This window comes from Astyanax mexicanus, chromosome 18 (assembly GCF_023375975.1).
Source record: "Astyanax mexicanus isolate ESR-SI-001 chromosome 18, AstMex3_surface, whole genome shotgun sequence".
Taxonomy (NCBI): domain Eukaryota; kingdom Metazoa; phylum Chordata; class Actinopteri; order Characiformes; family Acestrorhamphidae; genus Astyanax; species Astyanax mexicanus.
The window spans coordinates 17,008,920-17,029,382 of NC_064425.1; the positions used below are offsets into that span (position 1 = coordinate 17,008,920).

The 20,463-nt window shown below is 36.2% G+C and overlaps 1 protein-coding gene across 7 annotated transcripts in view; it reads right to left on the minus strand.

Moving 5' to 3' along the window:
• The window catches only part of mark4b (MAP/microtubule affinity-regulating kinase 4b), a 61,408-nt gene extending 40,945 nt beyond the window's left edge, over positions 1-20,463 (minus strand). For 4 of the 7 annotated variants that reach the window (XM_007245967.4, XM_007245966.4, XM_007245968.4 and 1 more), the window contains exon 1: positions 19,151-20,462. In XM_007245967.4, coding sequence (XP_007246029.2) covers positions 19,151-19,201 — 51 coding nt within the window. In that variant the 5' untranslated portion in view covers positions 19,202-20,462. Of the gene's footprint in view, positions 1-19,150 lie in introns of all 7 variants that reach the window. The other 3 variants (XM_015604948.3, XM_022669013.2, XM_007245965.4) reach the window with 2 other exon arrangements.

Sequence of the window (20,463 nt, forward strand, 5' to 3'; positions counted from 1 at the left end):
TAACAGGATTAACATTTCACAAAGTACCATATTGTGCACTCTTAGTTTCATTATAACTTTTCACTTGATCTCATAAGCATTAAGAGGCATGACCAGCACATGTTTATACATCTGGCAGACCACACTACATAAAGTGACCGGGTGTAATGGCTGCTTAATTAGTCAAGGACAACTTTTATAGAGGGATTTGCCCAGTGGATTAATTGATTAGCATGGCACAAAGCTCAGCTGGGTATAAATTGTGGGGAAACATTCTTTGATTGGATTACAGACAGGGCTCTCTGCCTTTACCACACAGGTGTTATAAGCTTCCACAGCCCTGGAAAGACAAGCTGATCTGTTTGCCAGCATATTTCAAAAAGCAAGAATGAAGATGCTGCAGAGGACCTCAGTGCCATCTAAGATCTAATCTATTCTGGTATGTGCTACACCATTAAACTGCTTTGCACTCTGACGCTAAGTGACGCCACAGCATTCTTTCCTCCTATGTGCATCACCATGGCTTGGCATACGTCTCTTAAGTCTACATGCAGTAAATATTGAAGGAGTTATTCAAGCATTAATTCTGTAAGATTATTCCGGTTTTTGAATGCAGTAGAGATTGCTAAATGAGTCTAGGTCTGCCGGTAAGAGACTCTAAACTTTGAATCTGAAGCTTGTTATGAAAGGAGACCATGGTGGATGGAGGTGGGGGATGGTTGTGTCTACACAACAAACACACTGTAGGTCTTGCTGTTCAAATTAAACATCCCTAACTAAAGCCCCTTTCATATTGTACGTCCCTCCAAACTCCTTACATTTAAGAAAAACATATATAAACGTGCAGCACACTTCTTTCACTGATAGCACTGATCTCCAACTTGATACAGGACATGAATACTCATGAAGACCTCATTCTACATTAATGTTTTTTTTCTATGCTATTAGCAAAATCATACTGAACACTAGGCATTGAGGAAACAAGTTTAAGGTAAGGATTAAGCCAAAAATGTAATAAGGCAAAACATATTGAATCATCTCAGATTTGGATGAAACTAAGAGAATTTGATTAACATAAGTAACACAATTGTGCAGATTAATATAACTAATAAATGTTAATTCATCTTTGTGTAGTCTGGAAAAGCAGAACATTTAGGTAACACTACTATACAATGTTAAATTTTGTATTATATTGATTTTACAGAAAATGCATTTAGTGAAAATGCATATAACCCATTGCACACTTGTTTCTCCATGCTAATATTTCTCTAACTGACTTAATTGTCTAAATGTGTATTCAAAATTACTTAGATTGGTGTCCAAAGTTTGTCTCTTTAGTTTAGATCTTATGGTAAAACTACAATTTCCTAAAACTAAAATTAAATGTTTTATTTTGTTTACTAATAAGTATATATAAAATATGAATGCAATTCAGATATCAGCATCACTGCTACTGTTTCTTTGTTATCTTTCTAATGTGCTTCTGTCCATTTTTACATTTATGTTTTTATAGACAGCAGGTTATTCATTTGCAGAAACCACATCACCTGTGTGAGATTACTTAACTCTATATGGTTTGAGTGAAGTGTGTGATGATTGAGGACTGAGGTTTACACAGGGCTAAGTGGTGCACATGAGTTTCCATTACTCGTCTGCTACATTAGCTGCTTAGCTGAACTGTAAATGTGAAAAAGCCAATGTCAGGTTCTGATCATGTTATGGATGAACAGATCATTTGGGAAAGGGGGGAAAGGGGGAAATCATTAACGTTTGATTTTTTTGTGTGTGCATCCCCCCTGTATGATGTTTATGTAGGTTTCAATACCTAAAACACATCTGCTTCATTTTAGATTTGTAAAATACATGTCTGTATTTTAAAATTAATATTTTTATCTGCAGAATTGAACAGGCTGCAGGGATTAGGCCTAGTTGTAGTTTATATTTTGGAAAATCTCTATTTAAAATGCAGTGTAGTCCAAGACTAGACTTATATCTATCTGAGAAACTGCCCATATATGTCTAAAAGTTTGTGAACAACCCTTCTAATGAAAGCTTCAGCTACTTTAGGTTCCACCCATGCCTAAGGCCAGGTGCAGACTAGAGGTGCATAAAGCCCCCAGCATTAAGGTGTGGAGAGGTGGAAGTGTGTTCTTTGGAACAGGGATGAGATGGGGTAGAGATCATCCAAAATCCTGAAATTACTGAGACTATGGCTGAATACAATCAGATTTTTTACAACAGTGATCAAAAATGTAGTAGAAAGCCTCAACTAGGCGTAGATAGAGTAGATACAGTTACTCCAACAAAAGCAGGATCAGGATCATTTTTAATGCCTTTGATTTAGGAAAAAACAAAGAATGAGTAGATGCCCAAATTAATTTGTCTATACATATAGTGTATATTTAAATGAGTACCATAACAATTTGTTTCTCTTTGTAGAAGCATAAGAAACATATATAACATCATCGTAAATAGGTGGGATAAACTGCTAAGAGTTCTGTAAATACACTGCTTTTATAACATTAAAATGGATTGTTTCTGCAGCTTAGTTTCCGTAAATGGATTATATTGAATGGCCGATGAATAGTTTTCTGTTTGAAAGGGAAAAAAAAGGTTTTCCATGACACCGGCCCTTTAATTCTTCCAGCGTCCTATGTGTCCTGTCTGCTGTGTCACTCTCCCATACCCCCGGGCTGACAATTATCTACAGCCCAGCTCTGACCTCCATGAGACAGGAGCCACAAAAATGCTTAGTCAGGTCCTTCTGCCCTTCACAACCTTTCACGAAACAAACATATATACGTGTGCGCACATACACACACACAAATACCACACATTCACCTATCTCACGCTGCTATTTTTTTCTCATTTCTAGCCACCACACCACTACAGTCTGTGGTTGTCCTTTCCACCCCCCACCTTTCATTTTTCCCTTTCAAGGAGAGCACATCGATTCTCCCACAGCCTGCCTCTCTGATTGCCACACCAATTTATTCAGGAGGGTGGGGGTGGGGAGATGCACGTGGGGGGTAGACATTCACTGCAGGCAGGACGAGGTTTGGAGTAACGCAGTTTAGGGTGGCGGGGTGGGGGTGGGATCTCCACGCCCAAAGTGACACCTCACTAATAACAAGGGGATGCCATGATGACCGTGCATTCCAATTGAGGGAGGCCAGCTTGGAAGAATGCTGCCAAAAAATCCTTTCAACCTAATGAGAAACTGGAGAGCCTAGCAATTTCGGTTAAAACACATAATTTTAAGGTGCGTGGGCTAAACTTTAGCCATGTGCACAACACACAAATTTATGTCAAATTAGATTAATATTGTCCTTTATAGACAACATCACATAGTGTCATTGATGCAAAGCACTACTCCACTGAACTGTGGTCATTTCCACCACCTAAACCTGAGCCTTTATATTTTTCACACAAGACTAGAAACAGCAGCAAGTGGATCATAAACCAAGCTGACACCCTTTGCGAGCTTAGTATGCATAGGTTTTAGGAAAGACTGCGTGAATAATTCTAATTTGCTAGGTTTTATATAGGGTGTAATGGTGCCACTGCAAGTAGAGACTAGAGAGTGCGGCGCACAAATCCAGGGACTCGGTTTCTATTTTCAATATGATTATTTATTGTGTGTAAGGAGCCTTGTCTCCACGTGTCATCATGAGTTTCTTCTGAGTATGTTGTTTTCTGCCACCTACCAAACATGCAGTTGGTAGGCGAAATAGCTGTGCTAAACTGCGAAACTGTTTGAATGGATGGCTGTGTGTGTAACTGTGAGATGGACTGGCACCATGTCCAGGGGGGGATTTTAGCCTTGTACCCAATGATTTTAAGTAGGGTCTGGATCCACTGCGACCCTAACCAGAACAAAATGGATAAGAACTAAAATGGATGGATGAATAGGTTTTATTTAGCTCAAACAACACAGTCACACTCTGTAGTGTAGCATTTCAAGCTTTAAACTATATCCACACTGTTGTAGTCCAATATGAATAATTTATATTATTTTGCTTACTACGGTTTCCCCATTGAATGGGATTATTGCCAGGGACTTGTAAAACCTTTCTAATAACACAACAGTAGCACTTAAAAGAACATAGATACATGGGAGGAGAATGGATAGGTCCATTATCCGTCTGAAATAAAAAAAAAATTGACATTCACACAGAGTAATCTTGGGATAATGCTGACTACAAAGTAGGCAGAACAACCAGAAAAACAAACGGCAGCAACTGTTCATTTGTTCTGTTCCTACAAAAGCTCAGCCTGGCATAAAACTGTCCACGAATGAGAGAATACAGTGCTTTAAATGGAAAAGATGTAAGCTGATTGTGTGGGAACAAAAGGCACGCTAGGTGGAGCAGAAACGGATGACGTTAGCTGCCTTATAAAGTATGTGAGCACGCCTCAGCGGAAGACTCTACCATTTTTACATTCATAATTAGCTCTCTAAATAAAGCCTCCTGGGGTGATTTGTCCTGGTAACATTTACTTCGTTATTCATCAACAAACTTAAACTATGTATGAACACAACTGTTAAATTCCATTAGTACTTTCCAACCCAATGGTCTGTCTGTTGTTTTCATTCTGGGTTTTTTCCACAATTATCTTCTCGAACCGCAACCACATCATGTTTTTTACACCACAGATGAGGAACCATAGGACATCAAATGGCTTAAAGCAGCCAAAAGACATCTCTGGTGCCACAGACTAGATAAAACTTAGTACTAAACGCTTAACTGAAGCCCCATGGTCATAGACGTCCCCTGACCGTACACACACATACCCACCCGGCTCTGGACAATAGACCTTCCCTTTGAGCAGCATCCTGCCTCGGGTAAGACTGGACTATCAGAGAGAGGGGACAGGTCAGGGTCTGTTCATCCTGTCACATTCATCCGGCTACTCCTTCACATCAGTCATCTACTCTACCTCCACTCTCTCCACTCTACGTCCTGTTTTCCACAACAGCGTTACACCCAAATCCAGACAGTTCCTCTTTTCAACCTCTTCTAAACTCCATTTCCCTGAAAGTGATGACTTGACAACAACCAACCTGCTTGTTTACAGCAGCCATTGCTGCAGAACGTTGTGACAAGCAATATTACAGGAATTCTGCCACCACTCAAATATCTGTGGACTGTACAATCATAAGAAAACCTCAAATGTCCAAAACAGCAACTTTATAAAAGAAGTAAAATTATTATTTTTAAAATATCTTTTATGTACTTTAAAATAACAAGAGTTGTTTTAACGAAATTTGCTCATGCCATGATGATCATGCATTTCAAATAAACAAGGGACGGTCCTATATTTTGTGTTGTGAGGCTGAACAAGCTTCAAAGAACACTGCCAAAAATTCCAACTGACCGAATGAAAAAGTTTTAAACAGCTAAATGTAATTTGTCTCATACAGAATATGTGGCCTGAAGTTCAGTCATGTTAACAATATGCATTATCTATTTTGTCCCATTTATCCAAATTCCAGCATAATAAGATAAATAAGTATACTATTCTTTACAGAAAAGATTACAGTGTCACTGATGCAACACACTGCTCCTTACCATTATTAAAACAGGAAAACGTGGAAAATATAACATAGAATAACAGCTTAATGTACACCAGAATAAGTAAAAAAAAAAATAATGTTTGTTTGTACATTTGAATCTGTCGACAACAAGATATATACAGAGTAATATACAAAACACAGAACAATTGACTAACCACAATTAGAGCTAGGGTGACTCAATGATGTAATCAATAATCAATTGATTATGAAAATACGTCAATATACACAACATGTGGCAAGATTGCCGTGCCCACAGGTTACAGGGGCTACGCATCCAAATCAGACAATACCACACTACGAACATTTCTGACCAAATGCTAGTTTCATTAAAAAGAACATAAAGCAGTCCTGTTTAAGAAAGCAGTGCAGCTAAATAAAAAATAACTATAATACATGTGTCTGAATTACAGGCAGTTTTTATTAACCTAATTTTCCTAATCTAATGTAGGTATACATTAAAAAGTAATCTGTTGATTCTAATATGATTCCAGTCATATCAACATCATTGTGTATTTCCAATTTTGGTCCTTATTTGGTACATTTGTTTAAAATAAACTAATGTTTTAAAATAAAAAAAATGCACTTTTTCAATAACTGATGACATCCTGAAAAGAGAAGCCAGGGACACTGTTTTTAGCACATGAGAACGTGCAAGGAATCCTAAAAAGCTCAAATTTTGTACTGCTCTTTAATTTTAGACCTGATAATTTAGGGCTACGCTGTTCTGACTTTTGCTTTCAGTCGTTGTCTAGACGAGACCACCGTTGTTTACAGCAAGCTCACGCTTTCATTTTGGTGTGAATAATTTAAATTCAGGGTGGGAACATTGCTCCATTTGTGAAAAGCTGCAATCTCCCTCTGTTTAACAGATGACCCATAAAGTCTGCTGCTAAGCCACTGCTTCTGTACTGACTCATGCTTTGTGACTAGAACGCCCCAGTCTAAAAGGCCGGTACACATGACTGGGGGCTGTTGTTTTTTTTCTCCTTTGGTAACAAGGCCCAGCAGCCATGGTAAGCAATGCAGGGCTCTGACAGCCAGTGACAGAGAGCGTTCGGGCAGCTTGAGAAGTCTCACCTTGGCATCAGATGAGAGGACCAAACAAAAAGCTCCAGCTGAGACCCATCTGGTAAATGCACAGTGCACAGAGAGCCCATCCCCCACCATCACCGCTCTCCCAATACACAAAGGGACGCCACCAGCATCAGCTGTCAATCGCCACAATCAGCACGGAAAGCAAAATCATGATGCAACCCTAGATCAGTCATAGACAATAAATAGAGCTGTCATAATACACAGTGCACAGTTCACAAAATGCAAAATCTAGAAAAGCACAATAATTTCTGCTTGGCATTGCAATTTTACATTGCTTTCATTTTGTAGCAGATAGTAAGATATGTAAAGTTTTGTCTGTACAACTTTATTTTATTGGTAATATACACCCAATACTGCATTTTAGAACTCCAAGATAGTATTTTTTTTGTATTTATTCCATAATATATCTAAAGGACTAATTCATCTGACCACATTACACTAGTTTCCACTGTGTGGTCCATCCTAGTACCCTCCAATCCAGAGAAGTCACACATTAGAAGCACATTAGAATTCTGCCCATATCCTTAAATAGTTAGTATGATTTTATGAACAGCAGACAGAGAAATTTGAAAACTGTTTTAAACAATTCAATCAATCATTTTCTCATGTATTTGTTACAAACTAGACATCTTCTACCCATCTTTGCTCTTTAAGACTTCATATATACAAAGAAAAGGGAGTACAATGTATATATATATATATATATATATATATATATATATACACAGTTTTTTTCCATTGTTTTATGATTTATCATATGCGTTTATGAATTCTTACACAGAAAAATTGCAAAAATAAGCAAGCGAAAGAATCTAAGCTACTTAATACAAGCCAGACTCTGATGGCTAGACAACTGGATCAAAACATTTCCAAAACACCAGGCAGGGTTTGTGGACTTTTCCCAGTATGTAGTGCTCTGTATCTATTAAAAGTGTTTTAAGAAAGAAGAACTGGTAGACTGGCAGAAGTGTCACTGGCAGCAAAAGTGGGTCCTGCATAATATCAGGAAGATGGTTGCAAGCGAGGGTTGCAAGTTATTATTGACCATTTGTAGCAGTCTGTCAATAATGCAGAAATGCATACACAATGTAAAGGACAGCTGGTGTTTTTAAACTGTAGAAAAAATCTAACAACCAATGAAGAAGAGTTACGAGATGTTCGCGTAACAGATATCTAACTCCTCCTCCCAATAGATCTGCACCTTCTGTCTTTCCTATTTACAGAACAGAAATAGCTCATATAGTTTCATTGGTTTCTAAGATACAAGCCACCAGGCCTATGCTTTCCCAGCCCGTCTGACCTCTGTGTTAGATTAGCAGAGGTATGCAGCTAATGGCTGGTTGTCTGGCTTTTCCTGAAGAACCCTGAGGAAAAAAAGAGGGCTCTTCTGCCAGTTGGGTAATTGGACATAAAATGTCCAGTTTTATTTAAATATATTTCCTGCCAGGGACGACACACACAAACTTACACATACAGACTTACAAAAAAAGATAATGATTCCCAGTTCTTGGGTAGGCATCCCTGATTATTTACTTTGCTTTAACTCTTGTGTGTGTGCTATTCCATTTTAATGCTTAACAGTTGGTTTAGAGCAGGGATAGCCAGATGTTGTGTCTGGTGGGCAGAGGGTCTACAACACAAAAAATATACTGGATGAATAAAAAAGGTAGGACAGTTTTTTTTTAAATGTTAGCGTTTCTTTTAACATGATGAATTACAGCACCATTGTGGTTAGGACAACTTTCTGGTGATCCAAATGAAATGTCAGCATAGGCTAACTTTAGCCTGTGTGCCACACTTTGGACTGTCCTGGAGGAGAGTGTATGTAGACTGAAGGCCACACTTTTTTTAGTCCTCTTTAAAAGCATATGCAGACTGCAGGCCACATGTTTATTAGCCCTAGTTAAGCATACATACAGATCGTGGGTCACCATTTGTGCAGTCTTGATTTAGAGTCTTTACAGACAGGAGATCGCTGGTTCAAATCCTGGTCATGCAGCTTGCCATCAGCTGCCGGAGGCCCGAGAGAAGACAAGGTGATACCGGCCGGGACAGGCATCTGTGAGCTGATGTATTAGAGCCAAGTCACTGCGCTTTCCTCCAAATTGGGGGGCTGGGTCATATATAGACCACAACACATTTGGTAGTTTACACTCTATATACTCTATATAGTTTTGATTTTGACTCTACAGAAACTGCTGGCCACATTTTGCACAGTTCTGCTAATAAGTCCATACAGACTGTAGTCAAGGTTTTAGCTTTCCGTGGTCCGGAGGCCGTAAAGACTGTGGGATCAAATTTAAGCAGTTCTTAACTAAAGTCTACAAAGACTACAGACCACACTGGTTAGTTTAGTCTATGGAGTGTATATAAACTATGAAAAGGGTAATACACGGATCAAGGACACTATACAGATAACTGTAATGCTGCAACTATAATTTTATTGTGGGGAAATAACAGTACAAAACAAAACAGCTGACATATTAAATATATTTCCAATTCAAATCTTTACCATTCCAGTTCATTACCCCCACCCTCACATGGTGCTGTGAACTAGAACGATGGACCAGCATTTTGTCGAGAAAAACAAAATGGTCAAAATGTTTCTGGTATCTACTTCCCATGTAACTACGCCACAGTGTGAAGTAATAATGCATGTTCTTACACAACTGCTTGCGAACTTCTCTTTAATTTTCTTACTGCTCTTACTGACTCGGAGCTAAACAACCCGAATGATTAAGACAAAAAAGGACATTGCTTTAAATAAGGCTCTGTTTCGTATATTGCGAGATTATTGGCATTATTTAAAAAAATTGTCAGCAGCAGAAGCCAGACCACTACTTCTGTTCATCATCAAGAACAAAGTTTGAGGTAAAGCAAGGAGAGAGACAATGTTTTAGTTTGCTAATGGAGCACGACATAAGATGGCTGCCAGTCTGACCAAGCAAAACCTGTTCCATTTCAACAGACAAGTCGGTTTCCACAGAGACAGATGATCCACATAAGGGCAAAAGGTCTAGACCCCTGCATCATGATGTTCACCCTTGACTAGTCTTGGGCTACTTGCACAAGAGAGATAACTTGATCATCTTCTGTCCCACACAGCCTGTGAAGACTCACTCTGCCTTCTGTGTTTTGACACTTAGCTCTTTCTTAGTGGACAGAGAAGGGGGTTTACATAATCTGCCAGATTGGTTTCTCTCCCCTGACACACTTCCTAGTGTGTTTGCTCTGTGCTATTAGATCCTCTCTCTTTAGGATCTGGTCACTTCCACTAGTCTCTGCTGGGTTCCGTAGAGTCTCTTTGTTATATGTTGTTACTGTGTTTTTAAAGACAATGGAGAAATGTAAAGTCTTCACTAACAAAACAAAAGGTGCTGGCCATGATATGTTATTTCAGATGGTCTTGGTAATACATAAACAATGGCAGAATCTAATGTTTCTCATACACGTTTGGGTGCCAATTTAAAATAAGGCTCCTTCATAAAGAGTTTGTAAATAATTTATAAAGGAGTTTATTAATGGTTATAAATTAAGTTTAAGTACTTTAAAAACATTAATAAGTACTTAGAACACATACATAGAAATACCAACAGTGACAATGACTTTTTAATCTAATAAAAAAAAATAGAAAATCAGTTTAGTCGTTGAATATGTTATTATAGTTAAATTAATAAAGTTATTAACAGAAATGTTAATGATGACTAATGGAAAAGATAAGTCTGTAAAGTAAGATCTTTAAGAGGTTTAACAGTATAAACGAATGTGGAATCAGTATTTGGTACAATTTCTATTAATGTGTTGTAACTGCTTATTAATGATTTATAATCTAATTAAAAACTATTAATAAACTGCTTTACATACTATTCATGAACCCTTTATTACGGTGCATTATTTTAAAGAGGTACCCACTTTTAAGTAGAATGTGTGCTGCTAATGTAATATACAGCACAAAAAGAATCTCTCTCAGACTTAAATCAACAAGGCAATGAATCAACATGGCAATTTCTTTCAGAAACTTTAATATAATTCTAATGCAGTACTGCCACAGACAACACGCAGCAATACCCGACACCTGTGTAATTATCATCTAATGATAAGCATATAATCTACATGCCCTACTGTTGTACGAGCTAATGACTATAATCTCAGCTTCAAATAAAAGGTTTAGGAAGTAAACAATCTCACACCAGCTTCACTCCAGCCACCTGAATATGTATTACTTCCCTCAGTTCATTAAAGCTGGCAAACCTAAACGCTAATGAGGTCACATCATCTTCTACATTAGACTTTTTCCCTCTCAGTGGCTGATGTGCCAACTTGTTAGTCTAGCAAAGAAACATTTTCACTCTTTTTTTTAACTCACTAATATCAGTTAGAATAGTTAGCATGTATCAGAAGAAGAAGTTAACACTTAGCTAACACCGGCTGGAGTAGTTAGCATGTACCTAGTGTCAGATAGAGTAGTTAACATTTAGCTAACACCAGCTGGAGTAGTAAGCATGTACCTAGTGTCAGACAGAGTAGGTAACATTTAGCTAACATGTAGCTAGCATCAACTAAAGGAGTTAGCATGTAGCTAAAATCGGCTAGATTATTTATCTATCATTTAAAAACCCTTTGCTTAACATGGGTGATTTGAGGCTTAGTTTGCTTGAACACTGTTTGTACTGTGGTATTCAGCCTGTTATCTAGCTTATCTGGCCAGCTATAAGTCTAAACATGCCATAACCTTGAGACATCATTATTTGTGTCAGTTAGTCAATGGCAAATGCAATGAGGTATCAGGAAACTCTGTAGCTAAGCAAATGCTAACTCCCGATTGGAATACAGAACTAAAAAAAAAAATGAAAAAAGAAAAACAACTTTAATATAAATTTTCTGTCCATACAACAGCTGTATGCTTATATCTACATCACAGCAGTCTGAATGCTTATAAATTATGTTTTAGTCAACAAGACTTTAATGTATTGTGTGGTAAACAGAATGCGATCCCACTAAGCTATAATGCTAACCAGTTTCTGTCTATTGATTAACAGCAGCAACATTTGTAATTTTCAGACTGAAGGTTTAACATTATTTTAATAACTGATCTAAAAGTGTGCATTGTATTCACTTAGTCTATCTGTGGTAAAGAAGTCAGATAAATGCTAGGTGTACAGCTTATGTTACTCCCTGCCTCCAGTACTACAGTATACTGTGGTAGTATTTTTAGACAGTAGTATGATGTACGACAGTATGAACAAGTAGATAAAGCCCAATCATATCCAATGCTAATCTTCAATTTACATTGGAAATAATGTATTTGTGAGATAAATGCAAACGAACAGCACCACATGCTTATATTTGTGAGAGTACATTCTACTGATATTTTTAATGTAGTTAATATTCAATCAATCAATCAACGTTTATTTTCACTCGGACCCTCATTTACAATGTTGCCAGGCATTTATAACATCAAAGGGATTGAACACATTTAATAATAAATTAGATAGAAAAAATAGGAAATAAAATAGTAAAAAATATATAAAAAATTAAATAAATAAATAAATAAATAAATAAAATTCTAAAATACTTTTAAAAAATACTTGCGTATAATACTCATATTTTGCTCTTTGTTTTGTTTTGTTTGCTTTGGTTGTAAATATACATGCCAACAAAAAACAGATGCAAAAGAAAAAAGCAGTTATCCCCAGGAGATTTGTGTGTTTCCGACCACAACAACTTGAACAAAAATATCATAACATCTAACATATGTTACAGTACATGACATCACACAAATACCTAAAAAGTGATTTCACAATTTGAATAGTTTAGCATTTTAATCAGTTAATAAAAGTACTTGAGTTCCCAGACACATCTTTATGTTTGCAGTTGTACAAGACTATTTTAAAGTGCGAACAGAATCCAATTAAATGCTCTCTGTAAGTAAACATTTTTTTTTATCTACTGCTTTCTTTTGAGTTTCACACTAAAGCTCTACTTTGCCTCAGTTTTTCTAGTGAGTTGCATATAACACTGACTAAATGTATTTTGTAAAAAAGAACGGGCAAATACAAACTTGAACACTCAGTTTGTATAGTGCAGAAGTTATAACTAAAGTAAACACCACAGACAGGATTCATAAAATATGATATTAAAGTCCCGGGGGATTTTGTTCTCTGTCTGAACTCTAAAGTCATCTTTAAACCCACAGCAGTAAAACACCAACTAACTGGCATATTTGCAGTGTCACAATGTGAAATACTCGACTGCCTGTTAATTGTTTTCCTCATTCTTTCTTGAAGCGCATTTCTCAGAACCCACAGCATATGATTAGAGAATGAATGGATGACGTCTACAGCCGGCCTTCTTCTGGAACACAAATCCCAATGCAATAAGAGGGATTTTTATTTAGATCTAGTCTCTTGCCTCATTTTAATTACACATACCATTATGACCGCTGGGAGCTGTGGCAGTATGGCATTAGAGGGAAGGCAGAGGGAGGAAAATTGTATGTTTACACATCATTAAGACATCACATTAAATTGGTTACGATAGTTAACTAAATAAATGCTGTTCCCTCACACATCGCTGTAGGTATTTCTGCAGGTATTTCAATGAGGGTCAAACTTCAGTTCTGCTGCTGGGTTAAGTGTATAATCTGTTTTAATATCTCTAATCCAAGTCATTGGCTAATTGTTCTGACTGTAAGGACCTGATGAGCTGTCTTTTAGGTACGATATTGGGTACTGAGTATTTATATTCATTTGGTTCCCACTCATTTCATAAGTTGCTGTGGATAAGAGCATCTGATTAATTAATATATGCACATGACTTAAGAGGAATGTATCTCAGTCTGGCCCCTTTGAGTCTGTTTTATGGTTACATATTTTGTGCACTATCAGATGTTCCAGTGCACGTTCCAAAATACGTTGAGAAACTGATTTAAAGTCTGAAATACCTGTTTTAAATTGTCTTGAGGAGCAACTTCCCCTGCCAGCTTTGTTTATAAGCAGGCTGATGATGACTGGCTATAAATGAAGTGTGAAGTCAACACCCACCTGCTAAGAGCCTAGCTTTTTTTTCTACCAAAGATAGAACCATCTGTAAGCAGCAATTCAGCAATATTAGCTCTATTCTAAGCAGGAAGCATTGAATAGTATATCTACAATAATATACATTCCATTAATGTAATGCAATGCATAGTTCAAAACTTATTCATTTTGGTTAAAAGCACATATGTGGGAAAATGTGAGCTACTGCTAACCAAGGGCAAAAATATAAAAAGGGTTTTTGGTAGATAGTATATATGATATACATCTCTCAGCACAAGCTGATCTCCTCTGTGCAGTGATAGAAGCAGCACAGTAAAGGCTAAATGTTTATACTAAATGCTAATGTCATGAACATAAAGCAACCTGCAAGAAGATCCAGTACTTATACTAGCAGTTGCTATACTACATATTAAAAAAAGAATGGATGCCTTAACAAAACTAATATGCAAATAACTTTATGTAAAGCTGGGAAATATGAAAATGTCATCACTGTCATGGTAAACTGAATTGGACATCACAGGCTGTTTTTCTGACCAGGCCTAGATCATCATCAGTACTCCTAGAACACTGATCATGTGAAACTGATGTTATGCATTGTGTCCAGTCCAGCTTATATGCAACTAGGGATGGGCAACATGGCAAAAGTGTAATATGCTAAAGATGCCACCTTACATTTTGTACTTGTAATACAGATAATCAACCCAAACTAAGGCCCCATTAGGTAATTTTGCCAATTGGCATATTTGTAATTAAATACTGCGATAGTGTGTATCTACCTTTGCATATTATACATTAGCTACTAGAGGTGTGCCAAAAAATCGATTCACATAAGAATCTTGATTCTCATTTACTACGATTCAGAATCGATTTAAAATGTCCCAAAATAGATTCTGAGGGGCGGGTTTTAGACTGATTTTGGGCTGGGTATTTTTGTTGGACCTGGCAACCCTGGGGATAGCGCTTGTCCCTTTGGAGATCTTCCAGACACACACAGAGCGTAGGTGTTTGAGAATCACCGGTAAGATGGCAGAACAAGCACTATATTACCTTAGATTAACGTGTAGTTTCAATGTTTTATGGCAGAATGCTTCATAACAAGCATAAAAAAGATCGCTAGTAGTTAGTTTCAGTAACTGTTAGCTAGCTAACTAGCTAACTTTCCAGTTCCACCTTAAATAACGCTACAGGTGGCAGCGGGCTGCAGCATTTAAGGCGGAACGGAAAAATAACAATAAGCTAATCAGAGCTAATTTCAGCTCCTCATCACAGAGGAATTAAGGAATGGACAATATGAATTAATTTCTCCACCTCCTGCCCCCTTTCTGAAGAAATACAACCACCTTAAATTAACTAGTTAATCAGCAGCTGCTCCTGAACTTTAGCGCTCCACTGCTATCATCACATCAGCCCAGCAGCGTCACCTACACACCACCGCTAGTAGCCTGGTAATAAAGCAGTGTTATTTATTTATGTATTTATTGTTCATTAACGTCATTGTGATATCCCAGTGATTCCTCTGTCACTGAGGACCCACATTCCTGCACATTTTATTGTTTTTGTAACACATTACTTGGGTGATTCTCACGAAAAACAGATTTAAAAGGGTTCACACTTGAAAAATTTCAAAAGGCATTTAAATATAAAATTTATTTTTGTTATGCAAGACTAGGGTCTGAACTTTTTAGAAATACTTTTTTTTTTTAATTTTATAATTTTTTTCTGTATATTTTGCACCATTTTAGTCAGTCAGAGCACACACATTCTCAGTACCGCAACATGATAACACAGAACAGATATGGTTTAAAAGTTACACATTTGTTACTTTATAAATAGATATTATTAACAGTTGTGCTCATATGTGTATATAACCCAGAAAATATTATATTTATAAGTTTCCCATTTTTTTTTATTTTATGATTTGTCTCATTACCGCAACAGATTTCATGATTCATGTCCTGTCTTTTCAGGATATTTAACTGAAAAATTACATGTATAATTTCTTATTTAGTACAGATGACCTATGAAGAAATACAATTTATCCAAATACCATTATAAACTAGAATTTGTTTTATAACAGTAAAATAATTAGTAAATAAATATGTGTTGCGGTAAAGAGAATGGTGTTGCGGTAAAGAGAGTCAATGTTTCGGTAAAGAGAGTCATTACAAGGATTCCTACTTAATTAACAATAACACTTTACACAACAAACACAGAGTGTGAATGCTGTGAATAAATAACAAATTCTAATGATGTACTTCTTGAGTTTTGTATGGAGTAGTAATATTGAACAAAATGTGGTATTTGCTGTTGAAAATTATTCTCAGTAAGACTCAAGCTGTGAAAATATCCTATTTTGAACTGTGTATTTTAATAAAACAAATTTCAACATACCTCATTAGACATAAATTCCTTAAAACTTTAAACATCACTGTATAACTAAATTGAAATGGAATGTTTAAATACAAAATAAGTAATTCAACATCTCATAAAACAACTTTTTTATTAAGTATTAATTTCATGACAGATATAAACATCAATGTACAACTAAATTGAAATTAAATATTTAAGTATGAAACAAGCAATTCAACATCTCATTAAACATCTTTGTATTAAGCATTAATCTCATGAAAAATGTAAACATCAATGTGCAACTAAATTAAAATTAAAGATAAAATTAAAGAAAGTTGTTTAATGAAATGTATATATGTGTGTATATATATAAATTTCATATATATAATATATACATTTCATGAAACAACTTTTATTGTTATAAACTGTTAATAAAGGTTGTTTCATAAAATGTGTATATATATATATATATATATATATATATATATATATATATATATATATATATATATATATATATATATATATATATACATATAAACAGTTTATAACAATAAAAGTTTATAAAAATAAATTTCATGAAACAACCTTTACTAACAGTTTATAACAATAAAAGTTGTTTCATGAAATGTATATATTATATATATGAAATTTATATATATATATATATATATATATATATATATATATATATATATTATTATTATTATTATTTTTATATATTATTTTTATATCTTATGCGAAAGTTATATGGGTGTCACTGCCCTGCTACATAAATCTGTTTTTTATCTGAAATTGCATCATGTATTGTTTTATATATTGTTTATTATAAGTAAATAAAGGCTTTTTTATGAAACAATATATATATATATATATATATATATATATATATATATATATATATATATATATATATATATATATATATATATATATATATATATATATATACGTATATAAGTTCATGTCACTTAAAACATTAATTTCTCTTTACCGCAACAGTGAATCTCTCTACCGCAACAGGCCTTAAATTGTTGCGGTGTATGAGAAGGCTGTTGCGGAGTATGAGGGACCTTAACCTTCTTTGATCTCTGTGGGGCCACCATGATGCCTGGCTAAACTTTTGCTAGCTTTTTGTATTTAGACTTTAAAAACCTTAAAAATTCCCAAAACACAATAACATTTTCATTTTTTTAAACATTAAAAACTAGCTGTTTCGGTAATGAGAAACAAAAAGTTGTGTATGCTCGCTGACAACCAAGTTTTTAACATTTATCTGGAGAGGTATAAAATTAGGTGCTTACCTGGTAGCCATCTTGGGTGTCATACTAAAAGGTGTCCCCCCTCTCAAAATGGCTGTTTTTTTTCTGTTCCTTGTGGTCTTAAATGGTGCTTGAAAATTGTTGCGGAGGCTGAGAACATTGGTTCTGACCAAAGTTATTTTTCTAAATATTTTCTTTTCTTTTACCAATGAATTCCAAGTAATACATTTTTATTGACTGTAACAATTTACTTTATGAGATACATTTAAGTTTTTTATTATTTATTTATTTTAAATATTAAAATTGTGTAATTGAAGAGCCGAGATTCAGCAATGGACGCGTTGCGGTACTGAGAATTTCACACTAAATTATAAAAAATACATAATTTAAAATATCACAATGTCTACTTTTAATCACTTCCAATATAGCCTTTGATGAGATGTTTATAAACCAGTGTTTCCCAAATTGATAGCATTTACCTGTTCATCACACTCCTTAATGCCACCTCATTAGTCTGATTTCGTGAGAATCACCCACTTGCTCCAGGACCAGTGTATATTATGGAGGGTTTTTTTTCAATACGATTCATAAGCCAGAAGCAGAAATATTTATAATTCAAATCGTTTTGAATCAAAAATCGATTTTGAATCGAATCGTGGCCCCCAAAATCGGAATCGAATCGAATCGTGAGATAGTAATCGATTCCCACCCCTATTAGCTACTCTACTGAAATCTTCAATTCATGCAAACAGCAAACATTTACCCAATTATTAAAAGTGGACTATATATTCATTACACCTTATTACTATAGTGTTGTAGGTATTGTATTGTTTGTAATATTTAATGTATTTACTGTATGTTGTACGTACTGTCTAATAGGGGTGTGCCATCGTACCCTGTGCAATAATATCGCCAACATTTTCCAATATCGTGAATGATATTATATCCTCAAATATCTTGCCATATCACCCACCCCTGTTGCACCCCTTGCACTTGTTTTCATTTAATATTATATATCTACTAGAGACCAATTATATATGTCCAGTATTATTCATTTTACTTCAGTCCTGGATATATGGAGATACTGTATATGGAATGCATTATTAGTATCATGACATTCTGGATCACTGACTTCTGTTACAAATCTGATAAAATTATTGTACTTTTCATTTTGTTGCAGTAGTGAATTCTTGAAATATTGTTTTCAAATTCAGTGTTTTGTCATATATCGTGGCTATGCACCCACCTTGTGTGTTTTTCCTATTGTCTTTGCACTAATGTGCAAATTCAAATCTCTACTGCACTAGAGATTTTGCCTCTAACCTTCTATCATTATGACAATAACGTTAAACTAAGTTAAATATATTGAATATTCCCCAGTATTACCTTTACTCTTACTTATCAGCTTATCCTTACAAAAGCATGAACACTAATACTACATTTTCAAGACATAGCCACCACAGTTTTCCAGACATAATTAGCTGTGTGCTGAATCATGCCAGCATTTCCAGAGACAGAGAGAAGCACTGTAAATGGCCTTTTTACTTCAAAAGGAAGCCAGAAAAGGATAGAGCTAGTGGCTGATGTTCATTTAAACATCTCCAGCAAGGCTGTTAACCTGTATTCTGCTTAAATTAATCATCACTATCTCCACAATATGCGTGTGTCTGTGTACTGTGGGCCTGGAACTGTCAGCACTTGCTGTCTGGCCTCCTATAGTCTGGCTAGCTGGTCCTTCTACACTAAGCCTACACACTTATTAGCTAAAGGTAATGCGATTCCATTGCTGCAGAGTGATGGATTGCTCTTAGCAAGTGAATGGAAACTATTTCAATAAGGGCTTTACTTACATGGTCTGAATTTCTGTCGTTCCCAGGCTGGAGGGCTGCACGAGAAGACATTGTCCCTGAGCTCTTCTTCTTCTTTACTTCACTCCTCTTTTTTTGTCTTGTCTTCTCTCCCGACGACCACACGTTACGTACTCCTTCTACTTATATATGTATGTACGATATACATATATATGTGTGTGTGTGTGTGTGTGTGTTTGGACCAACAAAGCAGATCTGATGTCATTTGCCCCCCTGCATATTATCTCACACCCACTGCTGCTGCTGCTGGACTGTTCTTGCTGGAGGCAGCCACTGCCCTCGCTTAGACAGTCAGATAGACAGACTGTGGCTGGATGGCTAGGTTAGTTAGCTAGTCAGTTACGTTAGTTAACTAGCTCCTAGCCAGCTGGTCATGCAGGAGGCTTGAGTATGAAGAATGAAGGTGGTCTGGGATCTTTCCCCCCTTTTAGAAGCTGCAAAAGAGCTGTAGACGCTCAAACAATCCGCATTTCCAGTACTATACAATATATACAGCTATACACACAGTGCTGTGTCACCACCCTATACTGAAAAAAGCCAGAAAAGAGGGAAAAGAGAGAAAGGATGAAAAAGAAGGGGTCCAGCCTTTAACCTTTAAATCTGTGCCTTTCTTTCTCTTTCTTCTTGTCGTCTTTATCTGCCTGGAGAGAAAGAACGGCTCGTTTTCTCTGCTGACAAACGATAAAAACAAGTCCAGTCCAGTGTTTCCATTATTGTGTCCGCAGGCACGGTTTCTACTGTGTCTCTGGTTTCTCTTTTCTTCCCTCTCTCTCTCTCTCTCTGTCCCTGCGTCTCCAAACAAGAGGTAAAAACAAATAATTAAAACAAACAAAATAAAGGGGAAAAAATAAGCTATTTTTTTTCAAGAAAGCGGAGTCTCGGTTAAATCACACCACTCCCTCACACACACACAGCGTCCCCTCAGAAGAGTCATCTGCGCCCATTTCCAGGAAAAATAAATAAATAAATAAAAGACTAAAGTAGCCCAGCAGAAGCTGAGGATCCAGCAGCAGCAGCAGATGTGTGAACTAGCTCAGCTTAGGTTAGGTTAGCTAGGCTAACCTAGAAACACAAGAAAGAAAACGGATGTCTCTCTCTCCCACCCTTAGCTACCGCCGCTCCAACGGTCCGCCGAGGCTAAGACGCTCCAAACAGCTAAAATATGTATAAAAAAATAAAAATGTCTACATATGTATATATAATCCCAAACAGACGTTCGTCAGAACATCTCCGCTCACAGTATGAAATTCAGGCTGCACTCCCAACCGTCCCTCCCAACAGCGTGTGACACGAGC